The 23,881-nt window shown below is 43.0% G+C and overlaps 1 protein-coding gene across 1 annotated transcript in view; it reads left to right on the top strand.

The window, feature by feature from the left end:
* Positions 1 to 1,634: 1,634 nt before the first annotated feature.
* The window catches only part of LOC308513842 (maestro heat-like repeat-containing protein family member 1), a gene marked incomplete at both ends in the record, with an annotated part of 68,652 nt that continues 46,405 nt past the window's right edge, over positions 1,635 to 23,881 (top strand). Inside the window, 12 exons of the mRNA XM_081083943.1 lie at positions 1,635 to 1,733; positions 2,079 to 2,201; positions 3,216 to 3,378; positions 4,712 to 4,804; positions 5,251 to 5,399; positions 17,068 to 17,166; positions 17,720 to 17,798; positions 18,344 to 18,454; positions 19,625 to 19,698; positions 22,467 to 22,583; positions 22,811 to 22,855; positions 23,688 to 23,832. Coding sequence (XP_080940069.1) covers positions 1,635 to 1,733; positions 2,079 to 2,201; positions 3,216 to 3,378; positions 4,712 to 4,804; positions 5,251 to 5,399; positions 17,068 to 17,166; positions 17,720 to 17,798; positions 18,344 to 18,454; positions 19,625 to 19,698; positions 22,467 to 22,583; positions 22,811 to 22,855; positions 23,688 to 23,832 — 1,297 coding nt within the window. The remainder of the gene's footprint in view (positions 1,734 to 2,078; positions 2,202 to 3,215; positions 3,379 to 4,711; positions 4,805 to 5,250; positions 5,400 to 17,067; positions 17,167 to 17,719; positions 17,799 to 18,343; positions 18,455 to 19,624; positions 19,699 to 22,466; positions 22,584 to 22,810; positions 22,856 to 23,687; positions 23,833 to 23,881) is intronic.

Below are 23,881 nucleotides of genomic sequence, written 5' to 3'. Positions count from 1 at the left end.
CACTTATCCTTATTTTTTTTATTACTCTAAAGGTAGCATAATTACACATTGTTCCATAGAGATCTTACTTACACTTTGATTGCATAATACCCCACTGGGGAATATGCCGTAGTATATTCCTCCAGTCTCCGACTCATAGGCAGTTACATTGTTTTCAGTATTTTGCTGTTACAAATATGAAACGATATGTGGACAAAGTTACTCATTATAGTGACATAATATAGTTTCATATTAATGGCGGGGGATTTTTCAGGGTAAATTCTAGAAGTGAGAGTTTGCTGAGGGGAGAGTGAATAAAATCTGATGTTAGATGTTATGATACTTCACTCCAGGGGGTCGTGCTGGTGTGCGTTCTCACCAGTCCTGTGTGGCAGAGCTTGTTTTCCCAGCATTGCATGCTTTAAAAATTGTGTCAATCTGATATGAGAAGAAATGGAACCTTGGTGTGGTTTCAGTTGTTTCATTTTTATTAAACTTGTAATGAATTCTTTCTCCTGCCCCCATTGATTTTCAGAGAGAATGGAAGGGAGGGAGGAGTGCACGAGTGAGTGAGTGAGAGAGAGAGAGAGAGAGAGAGAGAGAGAGAGAGAGAGAGAGAGACATTGTTGTGAGAGAGACACATAGATGGTTGCCTCCCACACGTGCCCTTACCAGGACCAGGGAAGAACCTGCAACTGAGGTATCTGGCCTTGACTGGAAATCGAAGCTGAGATACTTTGGTCTGAGGGCCAATGCTCAAATTGGCCAGCGAGATGATAATTCTTTAAATAGATGTTTCTTGATCTGCAGGCCGATGCTCTTACCACTGAGCCAAACCCGCCAGGTGTGGCTCAAGTGTTGAGTGTTGACCCAGGAACCAAGAGGTCACTGGTTCAATTCCCAGTCAGGGTACATGCCTGGGTTTTGTGCTCAATTCCAAGTAGGGGGTGTGCAGGATGTCTGAGAGGCATCTCAGACATTCATCTCAGACCAAAAATGATTCTCTCTTTTTTTAAAAAAAAATATTTTATTGATTTTTTACAGAGAGAAAGGCAAAGGGATAGAGAGTTAGAAACATCGATGAGAGAGAAACATCGATCAGCTGCCTCCTGCACACTCCCTACAGGGTATGTGCCGCAACCAAGGTACATGCCCGTGACCGGAGTCTAACCTGGCACCCTTCAGTCCGCAGTCGACGCTCTATCCACTGAGCCAAACCGCTTAGGGCTGAATGATTCTCTCTTATCATTGATGCTCCTAGCTCTCTCTCCCTCTCCCTTCAGCTCTGAACTCAATAAAATATATATTTAAATTTAAAAAAAGATGTGATCCAAAGGGCAGGCTGAGATCCTAAAAGTTGGTACCCAATAACACATATCCAATCTCTTAGGATTCTCATATTGATTTTTATTACAGTAAGTTTTCACATGAATAGAGTCTCCAGGATTTAATGAATTGCCAAAGGATATATTGCTAGTGAAGGGCAAAGTCATAATCAGCAACCACACTGGTCTCTTCTGGTTTTTCATTATTTTTTGCATGATTTCATCATACTATGTTACCCACTTTTGAAGAAAAACATACCCAATTCCAGCAAGAGAGAAACAGTTCCCCTCTACCAACCCTCTTTATTCCTTAGAGAGATATTTAGAGCTATGGCAGTTTCCTCAGCTAACTCGAAAGGGGAGTTGAGCCAATATATCTCAAAAGAAGACATCGAGAAATTTATGATGGCACTCAAAGTTGGAGGTCAGGTGAGGACATCTCAGACATCTTCCTGGCACTGGCCCCAGGGTGGAACCACCTCCATAAAGGTAGCTGGTTGGATGCATACCCATTCTGTCAGGAGGGGGGCAAGTATTTCCAGTCAGCAGAGCACTACTCGGCTCAGTCCCTTCACAGCTCCAGGTCAGGTTCCCATGTCCCTAGGTTAACCCATAAACTTCTCCACCTACTTCCCCCCAAACCTGGGTCCAGCTTTAATCTTCTCTCTAGACTCAGTCCTCCTCTTCCTTTCTCTACCATGGATCATTATTCTCTTTCTTTTAACCCTCCATCCTTCAACCTTCCTTTCTTCTTGAATCCCTTCTCTCCTCTAGATGTCAGAAGATGATATCATAAAGACCCTCAAATTACTGGAAGTCAAAATTCTAAATACTAAGATGCCTAATACATTCTGCCGGAAAATTACAGGTGTCCTTATCAACTACCTGAGGAGAATGGTGAGGAGCTCATGCCTGTGGGTTGGGGGCTGTGGGGAAAGAAAGGATTCCAGATCTAAAGCCAGGAGTTCCTTTCTGGTGGGTGATGACATTTTGAAGTTAAGTAGTATTTGGGAAATGAGTACCTCAAGTTTCTAAACAGTTTCCTAGAGCCTATGTCTTATACCCTGAACATGTCTCAAGAACTGTGACCTAAAAGTTAAAGTAATGAAGTAAGGCGGTAGGGTGAAAGAAGTGAGATGGAAAGGGGGAAACGGATTTAGGCTTTGGGCCTCAAAATCCAAGCTGTCCTAATCCTCCTCCTGGGATATTTTAGGCAGTCACACCTTTGCTGTTGCAACTCAGCTAATCACCTCAATTTATTTATTTATTTATTTATTTTTTGCTTAAAGTATTAGAAAGGGTATTACATATGTGTCCCTTTTTTCCCCCCGCCCTAGACAGTCCCCTATCAATTTATTTACTAACCTATTTAAATCCACCCACTTGCCTGCTAGCCCAACTTTGGACTGAACATTCATGACCACTACCTATCATCTATCCAGATACTTTTATACTTAATTTTCCTGGTACTGGGTAAATCTGGTTTCTGATTTTCTTGGTTAACTATCTACATACAAGGTGTCTTCCAGTTTACCTGCCTTCTTTGGCACACCTGTTTACTGATCAAGACCTGACCCTTCAAGAAATTTTCAAAGTTACCTCCATAATGTACCCACACCTGTGATGACGGTTCAGGGAAAGCTCTGTGCTCTGGAAATGCCAAGCCCCATTCCCACCCCAACACAAGCCCGGAGACTTTGCAGTTTTTCATTTCCTGCCCTCTTGCATACTCTAGGAAGCTCTTGCCCTCTATCATGGGAAAGGTGTATGTTGAGTGTGGTTGTAGGATTAGATAGGATAATTACTGCCCTCTAGATAGAGGAGAGCACTTACTGAGCAAAGCCAATTCTCAGAAGCTGAGGGACTCATCTTGGAGATTAGTCTTGGAACACTGAGTCTTTCTTTTTCCAGGAGACAAAGGGAGAACTGGAAAAGGCCTTCACTGTGGTCCTAATGGCTCTGGGGTCACATTTTCCAGAAGTGATCATTGTCAAGCTATGGGACAGACCAAATATATACTGTCTGCCCCCAAGGAGCCTCATGGTTGCAGTGGGGAAGATCATCCTTTCCCAAGGTATTGGTCCCCGTGGTGGAAGAGTTTGTCTGAGAAAGGAACAGGGGCTACAGGCCGTGGGGGTGCTGTATGGAATTTAGAATATAGCTTTATTCTCCTGACTCCTTTCACTGTACTAGTATATCTTCACTTAGATTAGTCAAGGGTGTGTGTGTAGGGGCGAGTGGGGAAAACTAGCATTTCCTGTGGGACCAATGGGAACTCAGGAGGGAGTTCCTGGAGACTAGGAGTGGCACAGGAGAGCATATTAAAGCTCAGGAAACTGTGGGGCTGGAGGTAAGACTAGGAGAACTAGAGGGAAGGCTGAATAGAAAGCCCCCATTCAACAGAGGTGGGGAGGGGCAAAAGAGAAGTGAGGAGTGCTTTGCTTAGGGCAGGGGTGGGCAAACTTTTTGACTGGAGGGCCACAATGGGTTCTTAAACTGGACCTGAGGGCCGGAACAAAAGCATGGATGGAGTGTTTGTGTGAACTAATATAAATTCAAAGTAAACATCATTACATAAAAGTGTACGGTCTTTTTTTTTTTAGTTTTATTCATTTCAAACTGGTGGGATCTGGCCCATGGGCCGTAGTTTGCCCACGGCTGGCTTAGGAGAACCTGAAGTTTTGAATTTGATTAGAGGTTTGGAAGGTAATAGTGTAGTAGGATGAGGCAGAGAATCACCATACAATCTCCATCCTGGTGGCTGTTGGTGACAGCATTAGTTCTCTTACCCATTGTATTCCCCTCCCTCAATCAAAAAGTGTTGAGGAAAAAATCAGGTCATCAGGCAAATGTCAGACCCTGCCCTTTCTTTGCCACTTGGACCTTGGGCCAGAGAGATATTGGGGGAAGTCAGCTGGCCTTCTGGGCATTAGGTTCAAAATGACAAGGCTTATGGTTTGGGCTGCATAGCAAACTCAGAGGACACAGCACAGAAGCTGGAAATGTGTCTCTTGATCTAATCAGGGCAAATGTTCTCACTTTAGAAGAGTGAGAGAGCCTCAGGCTGCACAGATCTTTGCTCCATAAGGGTCCTTGGAAGGGAGTGTGCATGTGTAGGGTGTGGCAGTACCATGCATCTGCATGCTGTGCTAGCATCCATTATGGAGCTTCATTATCCCAACAGCCCTGTGAGGTGGGCACATTAGGAACAGTAGTCCTATTTAACAGCTCAGGACATGGAAACTAGCATAAATTAAGTATCTTACTCTGGGTTGCCCAGACTCTTTGGAGGCAGAGCTAGGAGCAGAACCCAAACCTCCTGGTCCCTAATCATAAGATTTTGTACACTAAGGCGGGAGGCTCCTTTCCTTGGGATAGGGATGTTTTTCTTTTACTTTCCCTCCCAGATACAGTTTCCTATGTTGGTTCTATATGGAGATATATCCAGCCTCTTCTGAAGTTGGCCCAAGAGAAGAATGACATGTTGGCGATATGTCATGGTAAGGGTCAGGAGGGTCTGGGGAAAGGCTTAATTGGAATCCGGGAGGGAGGAAAGAAGGCCAGGAAGAGACTGGGTCCCTCTGAATTTGGATCTCTTCAGTCTATGGAAGGGGAAGATGATGGCTGAGAGCAGGCCAGGTATGAGTAGATGCTCTTCTCCATCTGACCTTTCTTGGCCTGGTTTGGGGCAAGGAGCAAACTTGATAGGGAGGCTGTAGGTGTTGACCGCCTTTCTCTTTCACTTTCCCTGCCTATCCTGGAACTAGGTGAGGTCAGAAAGGAACGATAGTTGGGGAGGTGGTGGGCAGGTGGGTCTTTCCCAGAACAGGACCCCCAAAGCCCTTTTTGGGTTGGGGAGGAGAGGACTGTACTTATAGGTGTGCATGCTTTACTTTGTGGGATGGGAAAGGTGATGGGCAGCTCTAACTCCCTTCCCTCCGTACAGTATTCTATGGATTGGCCATCAGTGCCCAGAAACACCTGGATTCCTGGGATGATAAGGTGACGGGCTTTAGTCAAAGGGAAATGTCCATGAAGGCCTACATCACCTTCCGCATCTTCCTCAACCGTTGGTCTTTGAAGAGCAAGGACAAGGTGGGAGTGGGAGATAACAGGGGTTGGGTGGATGGGCTGAAGGGGTAAGGCTTGAGCCACAGGTGGGCTCAAGTTTGTCCACTTGCTGGTAGAAGGCTGACTCACGAGGGTCTTCTGGGAGAGCAGGTGTTCCTCCTCAGGCTCCTCTTACCATGCTCCAGAAAAACATAGAGTAAAAAAACACCGCACTGTCCATTCACTTATTTGTTAAGTGTTCAATTTACATTTATTGATTAGTCTCATTTGCCAGGTATGATGCTGGACCCTGGTCATACAAATATGAATAAAGCACAACCCCTGAGGACTTTTCTTCCTTCATTCTATTGCTGATGCAAGTTTCTATATCTCCGTAGGCACAGGTGACAGTGCAGGTTCTGCAGATAATGGGCCACCTTTTCTTCCTTATGCCATCATCCAAACTCAAGAACCAAGTAAACCGGTTAACACGATGGTTAATGATTTTGATGTCCACGAAAGTGACACCTTTCTACATTTCCCAGGTGATTGGGTTGTGCGTGAGAGGGAAATTTGACTCGTTCATGTATTTCATATTTATTGAGTAGTTAATGTTGGAGTGGGCAAAGCTTGGCCCATAGGTCAAATCCATTCTGAAGCTTATTTTTGTAAGGAATGTTTTACTGGAACTCAGCCATGTCCATTTGTTGAATTCACCTCATGCTTTGAAACTCTCTGACTTCCTTGTCTCTGACCTTTAGACCCAGCTTTAAAGGGCCTATGAGATAAGATCAAGCCTACCTGGAATACCTCCCTATGTTAAAATCAACTGGTATGGTACCTTACTTATAAATGGTGTCCCAAAATTGATGCAAGAAGTAATTTTGATAGAAAACACAGGTTTATAATTAAAAATTGTAATCTTTTTATTGATTCATGAAGTATACAGTATAGGGTTATGTATAGAATAGCATATTGGGTAAATGGCTTCTCGAAATGTCCAATTCTTGACCACAGTGCCGAATTCATGTCCTTGGACTCTCAGCTACACTCTCACAAAGTGCTTTGATGTTTTGTGTTGAACGACTTGTTGAAGGATGGCCAGAGTGTTTAAGATCACTAATTGATCCAGTCTGTCTAAATTTTTTAATTAATCTCTTCACAGTTGATGAAGTAAAATCACTATTCCGACCATATTTTGCATGAAAATTGCTAACTGTAGCTGCGAAAGCTTCATTATTTTTAAAATATTGCTCAACAATGAAAACGTGTTGTTCTTTCTTGCAGTTTCTCCATTTTTAATAACCCTGAACTGTCAGCTGTCACGCTATCTTTTTTCTTTTTCCATTGGCAACACTTGACGGCACCAATGGTGTAAAATTCAAATCTCGGGTGAATTTTGGGACACCCTTTATCTGCAAAATCCTTTCACATCAACACCAAGCTTAGTGCTTGATTGAAAAACCAGTAGAAGGTGTGTGTACACCAGGGACCTGGGATTTTAAGGCCATTTCAGAATTATGCCTGTGATAGAAATGTTATACACATATTAGGTATTTTTATGAACAGAGTTTCAAGAACCAGAACACAAATGTTCTGATTGTTGTTTCAGTTTTCCTTCTAATTCAATGGCATTTCTCAAACCGAGTTCCCCCAACTTCTCATGAGTATTCCACAAAAAGAAGGCGTGTTATTTAGTAAACTGGGTGAGAAATGTTGAGTTTAAAATTAAACAAATTTCTTACCTGTAGGACTTCTCTGAGTGTTCAATATGTGGGTTAGTCTGGTCCTCTAAGAAGCAGATACCAACCTGGACTAGAGTTGCAAGAGAGTTATTGGAGGGACACCTGTGAGGAAAAAACAGGGAAGGAGCCAGAGGAGGCTGGGAGAGCCATCAGACTGAGTAGTAGTTCTGACCATTGATAAGGAGAAGGAGAAGGGGGGAAGAAGGGGGAGAAGGGAAGAAGGAAGGAAAGTTTTACATTAGAGTGTCGTTCTAAGAAAGCTCAATGCCAACAGGGAGTCAATGCCAACAGAGTCATCAAGCCAATGTCCTACATCTTGCATATGTAGGCCTGCTTTAGTGGGCCTGCCATACTCAGTCATTGGCTGGAAGAAACCTTTGGGAATCTAGCCGCACTTTTAAACAGTGACGGATTTTAAAGTAAAGAAGTTGGAGATGTCGTTCAATTATGCCCTCCAGAATAGGCATCTGAGAGGCACATTTTTCATGGTTGCTCAACATGTTAGTATGCACTTGTAAATTTCCAACAGGAGATTTTTTTTCTTTTTAGTGCAACCCCCATTAGCATCAAGTTTTCAGGGATCACCATTTGTGGTCTACCATTGCACTACCACCTCACATGCACTTTCTTTGGTGTGGGAAGATTTACCTTCCTCATGTATGTGCTCTGAGCTTTCTCCTTTAGTGGAGCAGCCAGTCTCTCATTTACTAGTACCTACCCTCCTGTCATGTGTCTGCATGTTGCCTCAGGTAAGGTCTGTGAACCTGGAGCAGAGGTTTGCTCTTTGAGGTCAGTTAGCCAGTTAGAGGATGAAATTTGTAACCTACCCGCTAGTCTGCAGATTGTGCAGGTAGAGATTGTACCCTACATTTTACGGACAGTGGAAATGTTTTGGCTACTTCCTCCTTCTCTCTCCTTCTCTATCACTCCAGGGGATAGTGATTAAGAATCGAGATATTTGTCAATCTGTAGTACAATTTGTTTGGAAATTAACTAGCACTAGCCAGCTCTACTTAGGGAGGCAGGCCCAATGTGGGGGTCTATCGGCAAACCAAAGGGGAAGAAATGTTAAATATTTAAAATCCAGTGGAGGGATTTCTGCTCTGGCAAAGATGGAGTAACCGAGGCCACAAATACTCTCCTCTCTGAAACAACTAAAACACTACGCAAATATATGAAGTAATGGTTCTCAAACTATTGAACAGCAGGCAACAAAGAACAGTGTCCCTGAGAGACAGTGGAGACATTGCATAAGCTCTATTGTTGCCCCTATTTACTTCTCTGTGAAAATTTCCAGTCAGTGGCAGAGGAAAAGAAACCCCAGGAAGAGTTGATGGACTTTCTGAGTTGAGAAGATAGGACTGAGAGGCCAGGGAGACCAGCATAGCTAGAGTTTACAGGGTGGAGTACTAAATAGTCCGTGTGTGAGGAAATGGTTCCAGGTGAGGAAAACTCCCAAGCCTGAAAGAACAGTAGCCAGAACTCACACAGGGCCAATTCTTATACCTGTTCCCACGAACCAGTCTTAAAACCTTATAATTCATAGGTCGTTAGGTAGATGGGTGCGTTGGGGACCAAAATTAATGGTAGGCTGAATGCTTTTCTGTTCCTGCCTAACTAATTTTAAAAGCAAGACCCAAAGGATCAAATTATTTTCAAGTGACTTTAACTGTGTTCCAGGGAAAACTCAAGAATATTTATAGGAATACTAAAATGTCCAATACCCAATAAGGGAAGTTTACAATGAGTCACATTAATTTTTTTAAAAATAACCAGGCATGCTTAGAAGCAGGACAATATGACCTATAATAAGGAGAAAAATTAATAAAAAACTGACCCAGATCTCACACAAATGTTAGAAGTAGCACACAAGGACATTTAAACATGTTTTATAACTGGTTCTATTGGATTAAAAACTAGAAGAAAGTTTAAGTAAATAAGTAAAAACCAGGAAAATATATTTTAAAAGTACCCAAGTTGAACTTCTAGAGTTAAAGACTAGAATATCTGTGATGAAAAACACTGGATACTATTAATGACAGATTAGACATTGCAAAAGACAGTACTTGTTTATTGAAGACTGCAATTGAAATTACACAAAATGAAACAGAAAAAATGAAAAAAATAAATAAAGAAGAAAACATCAGCCTGGCCAGAGTGGCTCACTGGTTGAGCGTCGACCTATAAGGCAGGAGGTCATGGTTTGATTCCGGGTCAGGGCATATGAGCAGGTTACAGGCTTGAACCCCAGTGGGGGGCATGCAGGAGCCAGCCAATCAATGATTCTCTCTCATGGTTGATGTTTCTATCTCTCCCTCTCCTTTTCTTTCTAAAATCAATAACACAATAAATTAGGAAAAAAAGCATCAGTGAGGCATGCAACAACATTAAGCAGCTTAATTTATGTGCAATGTGAGTCCCCTCATAAAGGAAGAGACAGAAAATGTATTTGAAGAAATAGTGGTTGAACAATTCCCAAATCTGAAGAATAGAATAAACCTTCAGATCCAACACAGTCAATGAACCCAACACAAGAAATAAAAAAAAGTACTCCAAATCATGTTACAATCAAATTTCTCAAAACCAGTGGTAAAGAAAAAAGGATTTTTAAAAATTAAATTTATTGGAGTGACATTAGTTAGCATGAACATGGAGGTTTCAGTTGTGGGTTTCTGTATTATAAGATCTGTATATTGCTCCATGTGTTCACTACCCAGTTAGATCTTCTCATGTCACCATATATTAGTTCCCTCTGCTCTCCCCACCCCTATTGATCCAGTTTGAATTCATTTTTGTACGTGGGACCAAACTGTAACCCACTTTCATTCATTTACATGTGACTTTCCAGTTTTCTCAGCACCATTTATTAAAGAGACTATCTTTATGGTGTGTTTCTGGCTCCTTTGTTGACAATTATCTGTCCATATACATGTGGTTTTATAGCCTGGCTCTCTATTCTGTTCCATTGACCTGTGTGTCTGTTTCTATGTCCGTACCATGCAGTTCTGATGATCATAGCTCTGTCGTATAATTTGAAGTCAGATAGTTTGATACCTCCAACTTCATTCTTTTTTGTCAGTATTGTCTTGGCTATTTGGGGTCTTCTGTGGTTCCATACAAATCTGACGATTTCTGATTCTATTTCTTTAAAAAATGACATTGGAATCTGTATATTGCTTTGGGTAATATGGCCATTTTAACTCTTTTGATTCTTCCAATCAATGAACATGAAATATTTTTCCATTTTGTTGTGTCTTTTTCAATCTTTTTAAATATTTCTTGATAATTTTCAGTAGATAGATCTTCCACATTCTTTGTGAAGTTTCTTCCTAGGTACTTTATTCTTTTGATTGCAATTGCAAAAGGAATTATTTTTTTCATTTCCTTTTCTGAAGTTTTGTTGTTAGTATTCAGAAAGGCAATGGATTTATTTTTTCTTGGTGCATGGGGGGAGGCTCCACCAATTGCGCCACAGCCTCCAGGCAGTTTATTAATGAGATATTGTACATTCTTTTTTAAAAGTGTTTTTAAGTCCTCAGAACCTGTTGTGTATTTTGCACTTATGGCATGTCTCAGCTCACACTGGCTGTTTTCAGTGCTCAGTGGCCACACATGGGTAGTGGCTGCCTGATTGGCTGGTGCACATGGTCATCCCCATGTCATTGGCTGTGAGGCAGTGGATTTTTGCACATTGATTTTTGTATCCTGCAACTTTACAGTATTTGTTTATTGTTCCTAATAGTTTTGCTTTTTTGGTGGAGTCTTTAGTGTTTTCTATATACACTAGGAAAATGTCAACTGCAAAAACTAATAGTTTTATTTCTTCCTTCCCTATTTGGATGTCTTTTCTTTCTTTCTCTTGCCTTTTTGCTCTGGTTAAGATTTCTAGTACTATGTTGAATAAGAGGTGTGAAAGTGGACATCCTTGTTTTGTTCCTGTTCTTAGAGGAAAAGTTTCAGGTTTTCACCATTGAGTACGATATTAGCTGAGGATTTATCATAGATGGCCTTTATTATGTTGAGGTACTTTGCTTCTATTCCTATTTTATTGAGTGTTTTAATCCTACATGGATGTTGTATCTTATCCAATGCTTTTTCTGCATCTATTGATAAGATCATAGGATTTTTATCTTTTCTTTTGCTGATGTGGTGTATTACATTGATTGATTGGTGTATGTTGAACCATACTTGTGACTCTGGAATGAACCCCACTTGACCGTGATGTATTTTTTTTTTTTTTGGATATACTGTAGTATTTGATTTGCTAGTATTTTGTTTAGGACTTTTCATCAGAGATATTGAACACAATATCTCTGTGTTCATCAGAGATATTGGTCTGTAATGTTCTTTCTTGGTGTTATTTTTGCCAGGTTTTGGTATCAGGGTTATATTAGCGTCATAGAATGTGTTAGGAAGTATTGCCTTTTCTTCAATGTTTTGGTAGAATTTGAGAAGGATATGTTTTGAAAAAGAGAAAATCTTAAATACACAAAAGGATGTTTCATATGGAGGAATAATGATAACAATAATAGATTTCTCAATGGAAACAATGGAACTGAGAAGAACTATAATAAAAGAGTAATATGCTAATTAGACTGGACATCCTTCAGGACATCATTCTGGACATCCTTCCGGACAAAGCGAGGGCCAGAAGGAAGCCAGCTCACATCCGGGGTGCCTACAGGCGGCCAGAGGGAAGCCAGCCTGGCCTGTAGAAAAACACTGTCAATGATAAAAAAGAATGAAATCTTAACATCTGCAACAACATGGATGTGCCTAGAGCAGTGATGGCAAACCTATGACATGCGTGTCAGAGGTGACACGCCAACTCATTTTTTTAGTTGATTTTTCTTTGCTAAATGGCATTTAAATATAAAAAAAATATATCAAAAATATAAATCTTGGAGAAACTAAGATGGCGGCATAGATAAACACCGGGAAATAGTCGCCTCACACAACAATTGAAAAATATCCCAAAGGACAGAGCAAACATCGTCCAGAACAACAGGAAGGCTGGCTGAGTGTAATTTCTACAACTAGAAGAAAAGAAAAGCACGCTGAGAACCAGAGGAGCTGCGGAGGCTGAGTGCAGAGGTACGGCGGCGGCTCACACGCGCGCGCGCGCGGAAAGGGGGTGGCACCTGAGGACGCGGCTGTCTTTTTGAATCACAAGCTCCCGACTGCTCTGAACTCCGGTTCCGGGAAGTCTCTGGGGACCCAGGACTCATACAGGGAGAGGCTGGTCTGTCAGGCGGCAGCGGGCGAACTTGAGGGCAGATTTCCCTCAGAGGTGCTTGCAGCCGTTACAGGGACACTGAGATGCGCGACTCCGGCACAGAGAATCACCATAGCTGCTTTCTCCGCCCTTTTGACTCCCTGAGACCCCGCCCCACCCAGGCTGCGGCAGAGGCTTTTGCATGTGAATGTGCCTAACTACAGCCCAGCCAGGCAGACCCGGAACTTCCAAGAGAAGGCCCAAGGCCCCGCAGCGGCTTGCATTGCTTCACAGCTGAGCCTCTTCGTGGCTCCGGCTGTGTGGCCTCAGGCAGGGGCTGAATTAGCACCTCCTTAGATCCAGGAGCCACTGTACCCAGTGGTCAGAGGGGGACCATTCTCCCACTTCAGACACAGCTGCTTCCCACAGCCAATTGGCCTGGAGGTCAATTCCTCCCAGTGATCCTACAACAACCAAGGCACCAAGAGTGCACCAAGAGTGTCCACCCCAGGTAACTGGGGAGGCTGAGCCACTGGGCCCTACAGGACACCTGGTGTGCAGGGCCACTCTGTCAACACAGGGAAGCGGCCAAAATGCGGAGACAAAGAAACAGGTCACAATTGGCAGAAACGGAGGAGGGCAGACGACTGGATATAGAGTTCAAGGCCACGTTTATAAGGTTTGTCAAGAATTTTATGGAAACCGCCGATAAATTTAATGAATCCCTCAAGGAGTATAGTGAGACCATGGAGGACATGAAAAAGGACCAACTAGAAATTAAGCATACACTGACTGAAATAAAGAATAATTTACAGAGATCCAACAGCAGACAAGAGGATCCCAAGAATCAAGTCAAAGATTTGAAATACAAAGAAACAAAAAATACCCAACCGAAAAAGAAAAAAGAAAAGAGATTCAAAAAATATGAAGATAGTGTAAGGAACCTCTGGGACAACTTCAAGCGTACCAACATCAGAATTATAGGGGTACCAGAAGGAGAGAGAGGGCAAGATATTGAAAACCTTTTTGAAGAAATAATGACAGAAAACTTCCCCCACCTGGTGAAAGAAATGGACTTACAAGTCCAGGAAGCGCAGAGAACCCCAAACAAAAGGAATCCAAAGAGGACCACACCAAGACACATCATAATTAAAATGCCAAGAGCACAAGATAAAGAGAGAATCTTAAAAGCAGCAAGAGAAAGACAGTCAGTTACCTACAAGGGAGTACCCATCCGACTGTCAGCTGATTTCTCAACAGAAACCATGCAGGCCAGAAGAGAGTGGCAAGAAATATTCAAAGAGATGAATAGCAAGAACCTGCAACCAAGATTACTTTATCCAGCAAAGCTATCATTCAGAATGGAAGGTCAGATAAAGAGCTTCACGGATAAGAAAAAGCTAAAGGAGTTCATCTCCACCAAACCAGCATTATATGAAATGCTGAAAGGTATTCTTTAAGAAGAGGAAGAAGAAAAAGGAACTCTTACCATTTGCCACAGCATGGATGGAACTGGAGAGCGGATAAATACCACAAGATCTCACTTATTTGTGGAATATAATGAACAACATAAACTGATGAACAAGGACTGATCCAGAGACGGAGAGGTTTTGATTGGACTGTCGGGCCTTGGAGGGAAGGTAGGGGAGGGTGGGGCCAAGGGGGAAAGATCAACGAAAGGATTTATATGCAAGCATATAGGCCTAACCAATGGACACGGACAACGGGGGGGTGAGGGGATGAGCGGGGGGGGGGGGGCGGGGGTAGAGGGTACACATATGTAATATCTTAATCAATAAAAAATATTTAAAAAAAATATAAATCTTTGTTTTACTATGGTTGCAAAAATCAAAAAATTTCTATATGTGACACGGCACCAGAGTTAAGTTAGGGTTTTTCAAAATGCTGATACGCTGAGCTCAAAAGGTTCGCCATCACTGGTCTAGAGGGTGTTGTGCTGAGTGAAATAAGTCAGTCACAGAAAGACAAATGCCATATGATTTCACTTATTTGTGGAATCTAAGAAACAAAATAAACAATCAGAATTGTAACAGACTCATAGATACAGAGAACATTTTGATGATTGCTAGATAGGAGGCAGGTGAATGATGGGTGAAAAAGATGAAGGCATTAAGAAGTACAAATTGGCAGTTACAGAATAGACATGGGATGTAAAGTACAGTATAGGGAATATAGTCAGTAATACTGTGACAACTCTGTAGGGTGTCAGATGGCTACTAGATTTATCGAGGTGACCACTTTGTAAGTTATTTAATGTCTGGTGACTGGGTTGTGAATTGTAAATGAAAAATAAAACATGATTTTATTTATTTATTTTAAAAAGATTTAAAATAATAAATAGGAAGGGAGAGGGAGAAAGAGAAACATCAATGGGAGCAAAGCATTGATCCTTCGATGGGCTGCCTCATGCAACCCCCATCAGGATACAAGACCGAAACCTGGGTATGTGCCTGACCAGGAATCAAACCTGCAACCTTTCAGTGCCTGGGACAATGCCACATTGGCCAAGGTGAAAAATAAAACATGATTTTTAAAACCTGGATTAATAAATTGGACTTCATCAAAGTGAATACTTTATTTTTAAATTTTATTTTAAATTTTTTCCATTTTTATTGAATGTATGGGATGACATTGGTTAACAAAATTATACAGGTTTCAGGTGCACAATTCTACAACACATCACCTGTACACTGTATTGTGTGTTCACCATCCCAAGTCAAGTCTCCATCCATCACCACTTATCATCTCTATACCCTCCTCAACTTTTCTGTCCCACATCCCTCAGCAATCCTCACACTGCTGTCCCTGTCCATGAGTTTTTTTTCTCGTTTTAAAATATTTTGCTCAATTCCTCCACCCCCTTCACTCTCTCCACCCTCCAAAAGTGAGTAAATTCTGTTCTTTGAAAGTTGTTAAGAGAATGAAAAGACAAGTCTCAGACTGGAATAAAACATTTGCAAATCATATATATATGTATCCAGAAAATATAAAGAACTCTCAAAATGCAATTTAAAAAATTAAAAAACTGCCTAGGCCAGTGTGGCTCAATTGGTTGGAGCGCTGTCCTGTACACCAAAAGGTTGTGGGTTTGATTTCCATTCAGGGTACATATCCAGGTTTTGGTTTGATCCTAGGTTCGGTCAGAGCACATGTGGAAGACAACTGATTGATATTTCTCTCTCACATTGATGTCTCTCTCTCTCTCTCGCTCTCTCTCTCTCTCTCTCTCTCTCTCTCTCTCTCCCCCTTTCCCCCTCCCACCCACCATCCTCTCTAAAATAAATTTAAAAGTGTTTTAAAAATTGGCACAAAAATTGAATGGATATGGGGATAGCAAATTAGCACAGGAAAAGTTGCTAAACATCATTTAGGAAATTAAAAATTACAATGAGATGCCACTATACATCTGATAGAATGTAAATTGGCACAATCATTTAGGAAAACAGTTTGGCAATTTTTTAAAAAGTAAGTGAGAGATTTATAATGACAGAGAACAGATCAGTGGTTGTCTGAGGAAAGAACGGTGTTGGGAGGGCAGGGCAAGAGGAGTTAGAAAGTGACCAGAGGAGACTTTTGGGGATGATGAGTATGCTTATTATCTTAATTGTGGAGATGGTTTCAAGGGTGTTAACATTTATTAAATAGTATATTTTCAATATGTGCAGTGTATTATATATCAACTATAGGCCCAGTGCAGGAGATTCATGCCCTCGGTGGGGGAGAGGTGTGGTCCGTCAGCCTGGCATTCACCCTATTGCAGTCCAGGAGCCCTTGGGGGATGTCCCGTGCCATGGAGGCAAGAGAGGCTCCTGCAAATACAGCTGCAACTGCATGAGCCCTGCCTCTGGCTGAGCAGCACTTCCCCTGTGGAAGCGCACTGACTTCCAGGGAGCAGCTCCTGCATTGAGCGGCTGCCCCTGGTGGTCAGTGCACATCATAGTGACCAGATGTTCTTCCATTCAATCAATTTGCATATTCCCCTTTTATTATATAGGATTAGACATCAATACAGCCTGTTTTAAAAAAAATAAAATGGCCCTAGCCGGTTTGGCTCAGTGGATAGAGCATCGGCCTGCGGACTGAAGGGTCCCGGGTTCGATTCCGCTCAAGGGCATGTACCTTGGTTGCGGGCATGTCCCCGGTAGGGGGTGTGCAGGAGGAAGCTGATAGATGTTTCTTTCTCATCGATGTTTCTGGCTCTCTATCCCTCTCCCTTCCTCTCTGTAAGAAATCAATAAAATATTAAAAAAATAAAATGGACTGCTTACACATGTGAAAAGTAAGGCTATTTGTAGCCTCTCATACAAGTGAGAAGAATAACCCATAAAACAGTACAGTTCACTAGGTGAAGGGTAGATATTTAGGCTTTAAAACGTGGTTTTCTGAATTTTGAAAGTCGGAAAATAGAAGCAGTTCTTTCTTTGACCATGATTTCTTTATCCTATTTCTTTGAAATCAGCCTACACCTGCCATGTTGAGTTGCTCTAAAAGTTACCGTGAAATAATGAGGTTATTTGAAAGTAAGTGTAGCTTCTTGGGTGAGGTGAAAGAACAGGTCATGGCTGTATTTGTCTGTGGAAAAACTAGCCCCTGGGCCTCCTTGCAAAGGTCCCAGAGGGCATGTGAACTGTGATACTGGGCCACCTCTAAGAGGAGATCTGAGGACAGAGGCTTTCCGTTGAGGCCGTGGCAAGGGCTGGCTGAGTGGCTGACTCTGTCCTTACACACACAGTGTATCTACCAACTCGTGGAGGCTCTGGCGCTCAGCGGCTGTGGAGGTGTAAACTTGGAATCCCAGCTGGAAAACATTACAGGCATGCTGTTCCAGCAGGTGAGTGCTGGAGGCTGCAGGTATCCTGGGCTTGGTCTTCCCCTCTTGTTTGGAGGTGATGGTTCCCCCAGGGCAGGTCACTACCTCCACACGGCCCTGGGCTTTTTTCACGGTGACTGTAACTGCACACACCTCAGGCTTTCCTGCCGGGATTCTAGTCACAGAGTGGATATTCTCTATGAGGTAAATTGGATACAGTTCTGTATGTTTCTGGGGGTGGAGGCCATTGTTGCTCCCTCTAAACTGGTTAAGGGCAGAGAGTCCAAACCGACCCATTATGCCTGTGGGAAATGGCAGGCCTTCTGTGTTGTAGCCTAGAGGAGGAAGAGGACAATTGAACATTTTGGTAAAAGGTGTTACCGTCCATATATTTGCTGGCCACTGTCTTCTTTTCTTTGGGGCTGTGTAGGTGTATTCCTGGGTCCTATTTTCACGTTCTCCTTATGGGCAAATGCCGCACTTTTTCTGGCTGCATACCTCAGTTTCTCCATCCATGCCCAGAGCCCCAGATTTTTCAGTGCTCCCAGGTCTGATGCCCTTGGTCTCCCCACAGCTCTGTGAGCGAGTGAACCCAGCAGACCCTCACTCTGTGGAGAACCGCAGCCTCGCCCTGAGGGCTATCTTCATCCTGGGTAAGTCCACACATTTTCCTAACCCCAGGTATGGGCCCGGGGACCTTGTACTCCATGGGAGGCTAGGTTCCCAAGACAGCCTTCTTTCCTTCAGACAAGATGCAAAGTAATCCATGTAAAGTTATCCTGAAATTCAATGAATCTCCAAGGGCACAGACATTCTCCCTTCCCTATCCCTTTTGTTACCACTCCCTTCCCCTATGGTTGGCTTCCCGTTCTCCTTTGGTGATCCTGAGCTCAGAAAGGTGATACTGTGTAGAGAGCACTGATGGTCGCGAAGGAGGTTCTGACCTAATTGGTGTGCACATGGCGGGGCAGGGGAGGGACAGGCCTAGGTTAGGAAAAGCATCTGCCCCCAAGCCTGGCACATGGTAAATGCTGGACAAACCCTGGCTCTCTTTCTTCCTGCTTCTTTTCTCCAGCCTAATAGACCCTAATTTATCCAGCCCATGGCATCAGTGGTTTGCTGTGAGCATGATTTACTTCTACATACCACCTCCCACTTAAACATACCCCTGACTCCCTTTATTCATGCCCTCTAATAGCCAAGTTATACCAGGATCAGATGGTATCCTTATTACTAACCGCCATGGAATCCAGTGATCCAGCCAAGATGGAATCAGCCCTTCAGGCGTTCACAGATGTGTTCCAGGATTGTGAGTAGGAAACAAGCCTGGTCCTAGGGATCTTCTTGCGCAGGAAATCTCCTTGCTCTGGCAGATAGTCCCATTGAGTAGTTAAACGTGCAGCTTTAAACTCAACATAAACTCAATGGGTTCAAATCCTGATTTTGACTCTTAATAGCTGTGCAAACTGGGGCAGATTACTTTTAGTCTGAAGCTCTATTTCCTCATTTGAAAAATGGAGTTGCCTTGGCTGGGTGGCTCAGTTTGGTGGAGTGTCATCCTATACACCCCAAGACTGTCAGATCAATTCCCCGTCAGGGCACATACCTATGTCACTGGTGTGTTTCCTGATCAGGGGCATATGGGAGGTGATTAATCAATGTTTCTCTCTCTCTCTCTCTCTCTCTCTCTCTCTCTCTCTCTCTCTTCCCCCCCCCCCCACCCATTCAATAAAATAAAAAAAACAACATATCCTTTGGGTGAGGATTATAAAAACTAAAAATGTAGGTAACAAATCCTACCTTTAGCCATTTTTAGTGAGAATTAAAAGACAAAACATATCTTGGATTGTAGGTTTTAACTTCAATCAAGTGTCCATCAAAACATTGCTGTGTGACTTACAGTACGAAGCACAGAAAGTACACACTTAAATAAGATATGGTCCTTGTTCTGAGGAACTCAGTCAAGGAGGGAAGATGAGACTGTTCACACAGCAAAAGGATACAGGATAATAGGTGATAAGTTACTTAAATGTGAGCATGGCGATGTGCAAAAGGAATGCAGAGAAGGTGTCAGTCAGGAGATAGGATAGACTCTGTGAAGGAGATGTGCTGAGAGCAGAAAGGAGACTGAGTCAGCAAAAGGAATTCACACAGAAGAGCAGTGCTGGCAGTTCTAAAGGTTGAGATAGGCAAAGGGTGAGCAGAAGAGCTCCACCAATGAGGTAGACTTGTGTGGTCAGCTGTGGGAGCCTGGCAAGCGCTGAGGCGCAAGCGCTAGCTTGCTGAAATACTGTTTTAGGTCACTTTCTAGTCTGGTTTGAAGCAGGGGGTGGGGGAGATAGCCTTTCGGGTTTGATCTGGCCTTGAAGAGCAGGACTGTATCTAAAATTTCTCCTACCTGTCTGTCTTCTCATGCCTCCCAAAGCAACAAAGGGAGAGGGAGGAGACTGACCCCTCTGCATGTCTGTCTTTCCTCTAGTGCCTCAGACCAAGAAGCTGCAGCGTATGGTACTGAATTCTACCATTCTGGTGATTCAGGAGGACCTCAAACCAGTGAGCAGAATGGCAGAATGTTGGGGCTGGGAGGGCAATTGCTGTTTTGAGAACTTGAGGTGTGGTAAGATGGAGAGGGGAAGGTTTGGGTGAATGAAGAGAGAGGTAAGGCCCCCTTGCCAATCTAGTTCTGGCCTCAGACTTCTGCCCTTGGGTTACATTTGGGCTTGTCAAAACCTGAGAAAGGTTTGAGAAGTGGAAAGGTGGTTGCTTCCTATTTTCTGAGCTTTTTCTGTGGGCAATACTGTGGTGAGCCCAGTAGGGACATGGAGCTCTGAAAGATATTAATTTTGCTCCCAGAGAATCCACAGTTTGGTTAGGGAGAGAAGTCCTGAAACATCACATCTTGCATGAGAAGATATATATATATATTATCAATATATGCCTATCTTTTCTTTATATACATATATATGTAAATTCTTTAAAATTTTTATTCAATTACAGTTGATATACAATATTATATTAGTTTCATGTGTACATCCTAGGGATTAGACATTTATTTATATAACTTATGAAGTGATCACCCCAATAAATCTAGTGTACACCCAGCACAGTTATTACAAAATTATTGACTATGTTCCCTGTGCTGTACTTTACATCCCATGACTATTGTATAATTGCCAATTTGTACTTCTTAATTCCTTCACCTTTTCATCCATCCACCCACTCCCCTCCCATCTGCCAACTATCAAAATGTTTTCTCATTCTGTGAGTCTGGCTCAGTTCTGCTTGTTCATTTATTTTGTTTTTTAGATTCCACAACTAAGTGAAATCATATTGCATTTGTCTTTCTCTGTTTGACTTATTTCACTCAGTACAACACCCTCTAGCTCTATCCATGCTGCCAATGGCCAGATTTCATTCTTTTTAAGGGTTGAGTCATATTCCATTGTATATATGCACCACTTCTTCTTTACCCATTCCTCTATTGATGGACATGTAGGTTGCTTCCAGATCTTGGCTATTATAAATAATGCTGCAAGAAACATGTGGATGTATATGTCTTTTCAATTTAGCATTTTGGGTTTCTTGAGATAAATATCCAAAAGTGAAATTGCTGGGTCCTCCTTTGGCTCTCCGTATAGTCTTTGTTTTAAAGTCTATTTAGTCTGATGTGAGTATTGGTACTCCAGCTATTTTTGTTTTGTTACCATTTTCATGAAATACCTTTGCCATCGCTTTATTTTCAGTCCGTGTATGTGTCTTTTGACCTGAAGTGACTCTTGCAAATGGAAGCATCTTGTGTTCTTATCCATTCAATCATTCTATGTCTTTTGATTGGAGCACTTTATTTTTTTTTTAAATATATTTTATTGATTTTTTACAGAGAGAAAGGGAGAGAGATAGAGAGTTAGAAACATCGATGAGAGAGAAACATCGATCAGCTGCCTCCTGCACACCCCCACTGGGGATGTGCCCGCAACCCAGGTACATGCCCTTGACCGGAATCGAACCTGGGACCTTTCAGTCCGCAGGCCGACGCTCTATCCACTGAGCCAAACCGGTTTCGGCTGATTGGAGCACTTTGTTCATTTGCATTTAAAGTACTTGTTGATAGATATGTACTTATTGCCATTTAATGATTCATATTTTTGATATTCCTTTCTTCTTCTCCTTAAAGAAGTCCCTTTAACATTTCTTGTAATATTGGTTTGGTGTTGATGAACTCCTTTAGCTTTTTCTTGTCTTGGAAGCCTTATCTCTCCTTGAATTCTAAAGGACAGCCTTGCAGGTTAGAGTGATTTTGGTTGTAGGTCTTTGCTTTTCATCACTTTGAATATATCTAGCCAGCAAAGTTCCTGTTGAGAAATCAGCTGGGAGCTCCCTTGTAGGTAACGAACTGTTTTTCTCTTGCTGCCTTTAAAATTCTTTCTTTGTCTTGAACTTTCTGCATTTAATTATGATGTGTTTTAGTGTGGGCCTCTTTGGGTTCATCGTGTTTGGGACTCTGCACTTCCTAAACTTGTATGTCTATTTCCTTTACCAGGTGAAGGAAGATTTCTGTCATTATTTTTTCAAATAAGTTTTCAATTCCTTCCTATTTCTCTTATCCTTCTGGCACCTGATGATACGAATATTTGTATGTGTGCTATTGTCCCAGATGCCCCCAAACTATCCTCATTTTTTTTTTGCTGTTCTAATTAGGTGTTTTCTGCTACCTTACCTTTCAAATTGATGACTCAATATTTTTTGAGAAACCTTATTTTTTAAAAAGCTCTTCAGACAGGGCTGGAGACAGCAGAGACTGTTTCAGTTCTGGATCACACAGAATAGGGGAACAGAAGAGGAGGGGAGCAGTGGTTTGGGGTACCAAATGCATGACAATAGCATCATCCCTAAAAATACATTCCAGAAGGTCCATGGAAAGCTTGGAATCTTGAGGGATTTGTTCCTGGCTTTCACTAGAAAGGCCAGACCATGGGACTTTCCTGGACTCAGATTCTCCCCCAATCCCACACTTCTGCTAATTTTCATATCTCTGGGGAAATAAGGTGAGGGCAAGGTAAGTACTTAGAGTTCTCCAGGGAGGTGGTGGGAGGGGAAGCAGTTAGAACTTCAGGGCAAAGTACAGAAGTGGTCAGGGTTAGTGGCTTGTGGTCTGTCATTATTGAGAGCCCACTGTAGAGTCTCACTGGGTTTAGTGTCAGGAGATCTGATCCCCTCACCTGCCTTGGTCCTCTGTGTCCTCACCTGGATTATGAAGGGTCACACTGGTAGTCCCTGACATTCCTTTCTGTCTTGTCATGTGATGGTCTGTGACTCCACAGGTGCCGAAGGTCCTTGTGCACTTCATTGAGATGCTGGGTCAGCATAACTACTTGGCTTTGCCCCAGGGGAACACTCTAATCAGCTTTGTCATCAAGCTTGTGGAGTCTGAGTCATCAGTGAGCAAGGGGCTGGGCAGGGAGGGGACCGAGGATGGGAGCACACCTCAGGGGATGGAACAAGAGGAAGGCAGGGTTGGGAGCAGGAGGGAAACAAGAGGGTATGCCTGGCACATGTGAAGGGTCTTTGGCCTGTAAAACCCTAAGCAGTGAGCCAGGGAAGGCCCTGAACCCAAGACTTAGGTAGCATTGGTTTTAGATTTAAATCTTTCCCTTTCTCATTCTAGAATGAAGAGGACATCCGAATAATGTGTTCCAGAATCCTACAGATGGTATAAACAGCTAGGGCCAAACAGACCTCTCGTTTACTCCTCCCCTGGCTCCCCAGATCACTACCCTGACCCCGGCCCCACCCCCAACTACCTCACACCTTCCCCCTGCATCAGATGCCTTGTGGTGTCTCTGTCACCTCAGCCCACCTACATTTCATTCCATACAAGTGCCTGGGGTTCCACTGAGAAGTGCTCAGTGCAGCAAAGGAGGGTCACGGGGTGTGGATCTGGAAGCCAGAGTCTGAGTCCTGATCAGCCAGTTTTCTAGCTGTAAAATCTTGAATAACTTGTTCTCCCAGCCGCAGTGTCTTCTTTTATAAAAAAGGGGGTGATTATATTTCCTGACTGTTCTCAGCAACCTCCAGGGATTCTGGGAGGCTCATATGAACTGATTTGCATCAGCACTGAGGAAAGGGCTGTGTTGTGGGAGGAAAAGGACTTTAGATTTATTCTCCCTCCCTGTGAGCTCTGCCTCCTGACCTTCAGCATGTCTCTGACTCTGGAAGGTTCCTCAATGAAGGTGATTACAAGTCACACATTCCAAATTTCAAGAAGTCCTCATCTATCAAGTCAACTTATGCCTGCTATAATTTTAATCAGGACCTTGGTTATACTTTTCCAACCTGAAGTGAGGGGTTGGGGGTGGGGGTGGTGGGGAGAGAGAGAAAGAAGAGGAAGAGGAGGGAGAGAATGAATATGAATGGGTTAAGGGGGCTCTGTATACAGGCCTCAAATACTCAGTTCGGAAAGGGAGACAAGGTCTTGGGGTTGGAGACTGATGACGGGCTGACTTGGGGCTTGGCATTGAAATTCTTGCCACCTCTCCTGCCAGGTATCTTTGCCCAAACTGGTCACATTGGTGTGTGAGCCCAACAACATCTTGGCCTTTGTGCCTCTGTGTAAGGCAGCCACACAAATGGCTCTGAAGGTCCGTTCCCTGGGCCAGGTTCCTTTCCTCAGCAGCTTTCACCAGGATTGTAAGTACAAGGGTGGGCAGCCTGTGGAGAGGTGCTCACTGTGAAATTA

Source organism: Myotis nattereri (genome assembly GCF_964212035.1).
Source record: "Myotis nattereri genome assembly, chromosome: 2".
NCBI lineage: Eukaryota > Metazoa > Chordata > Mammalia > Chiroptera > Vespertilionidae > Myotis > Myotis nattereri.
The sequence above is the reverse complement of the archived record's forward strand: the minus strand, read 5'-3'. Positions and strand labels throughout refer to the sequence as shown.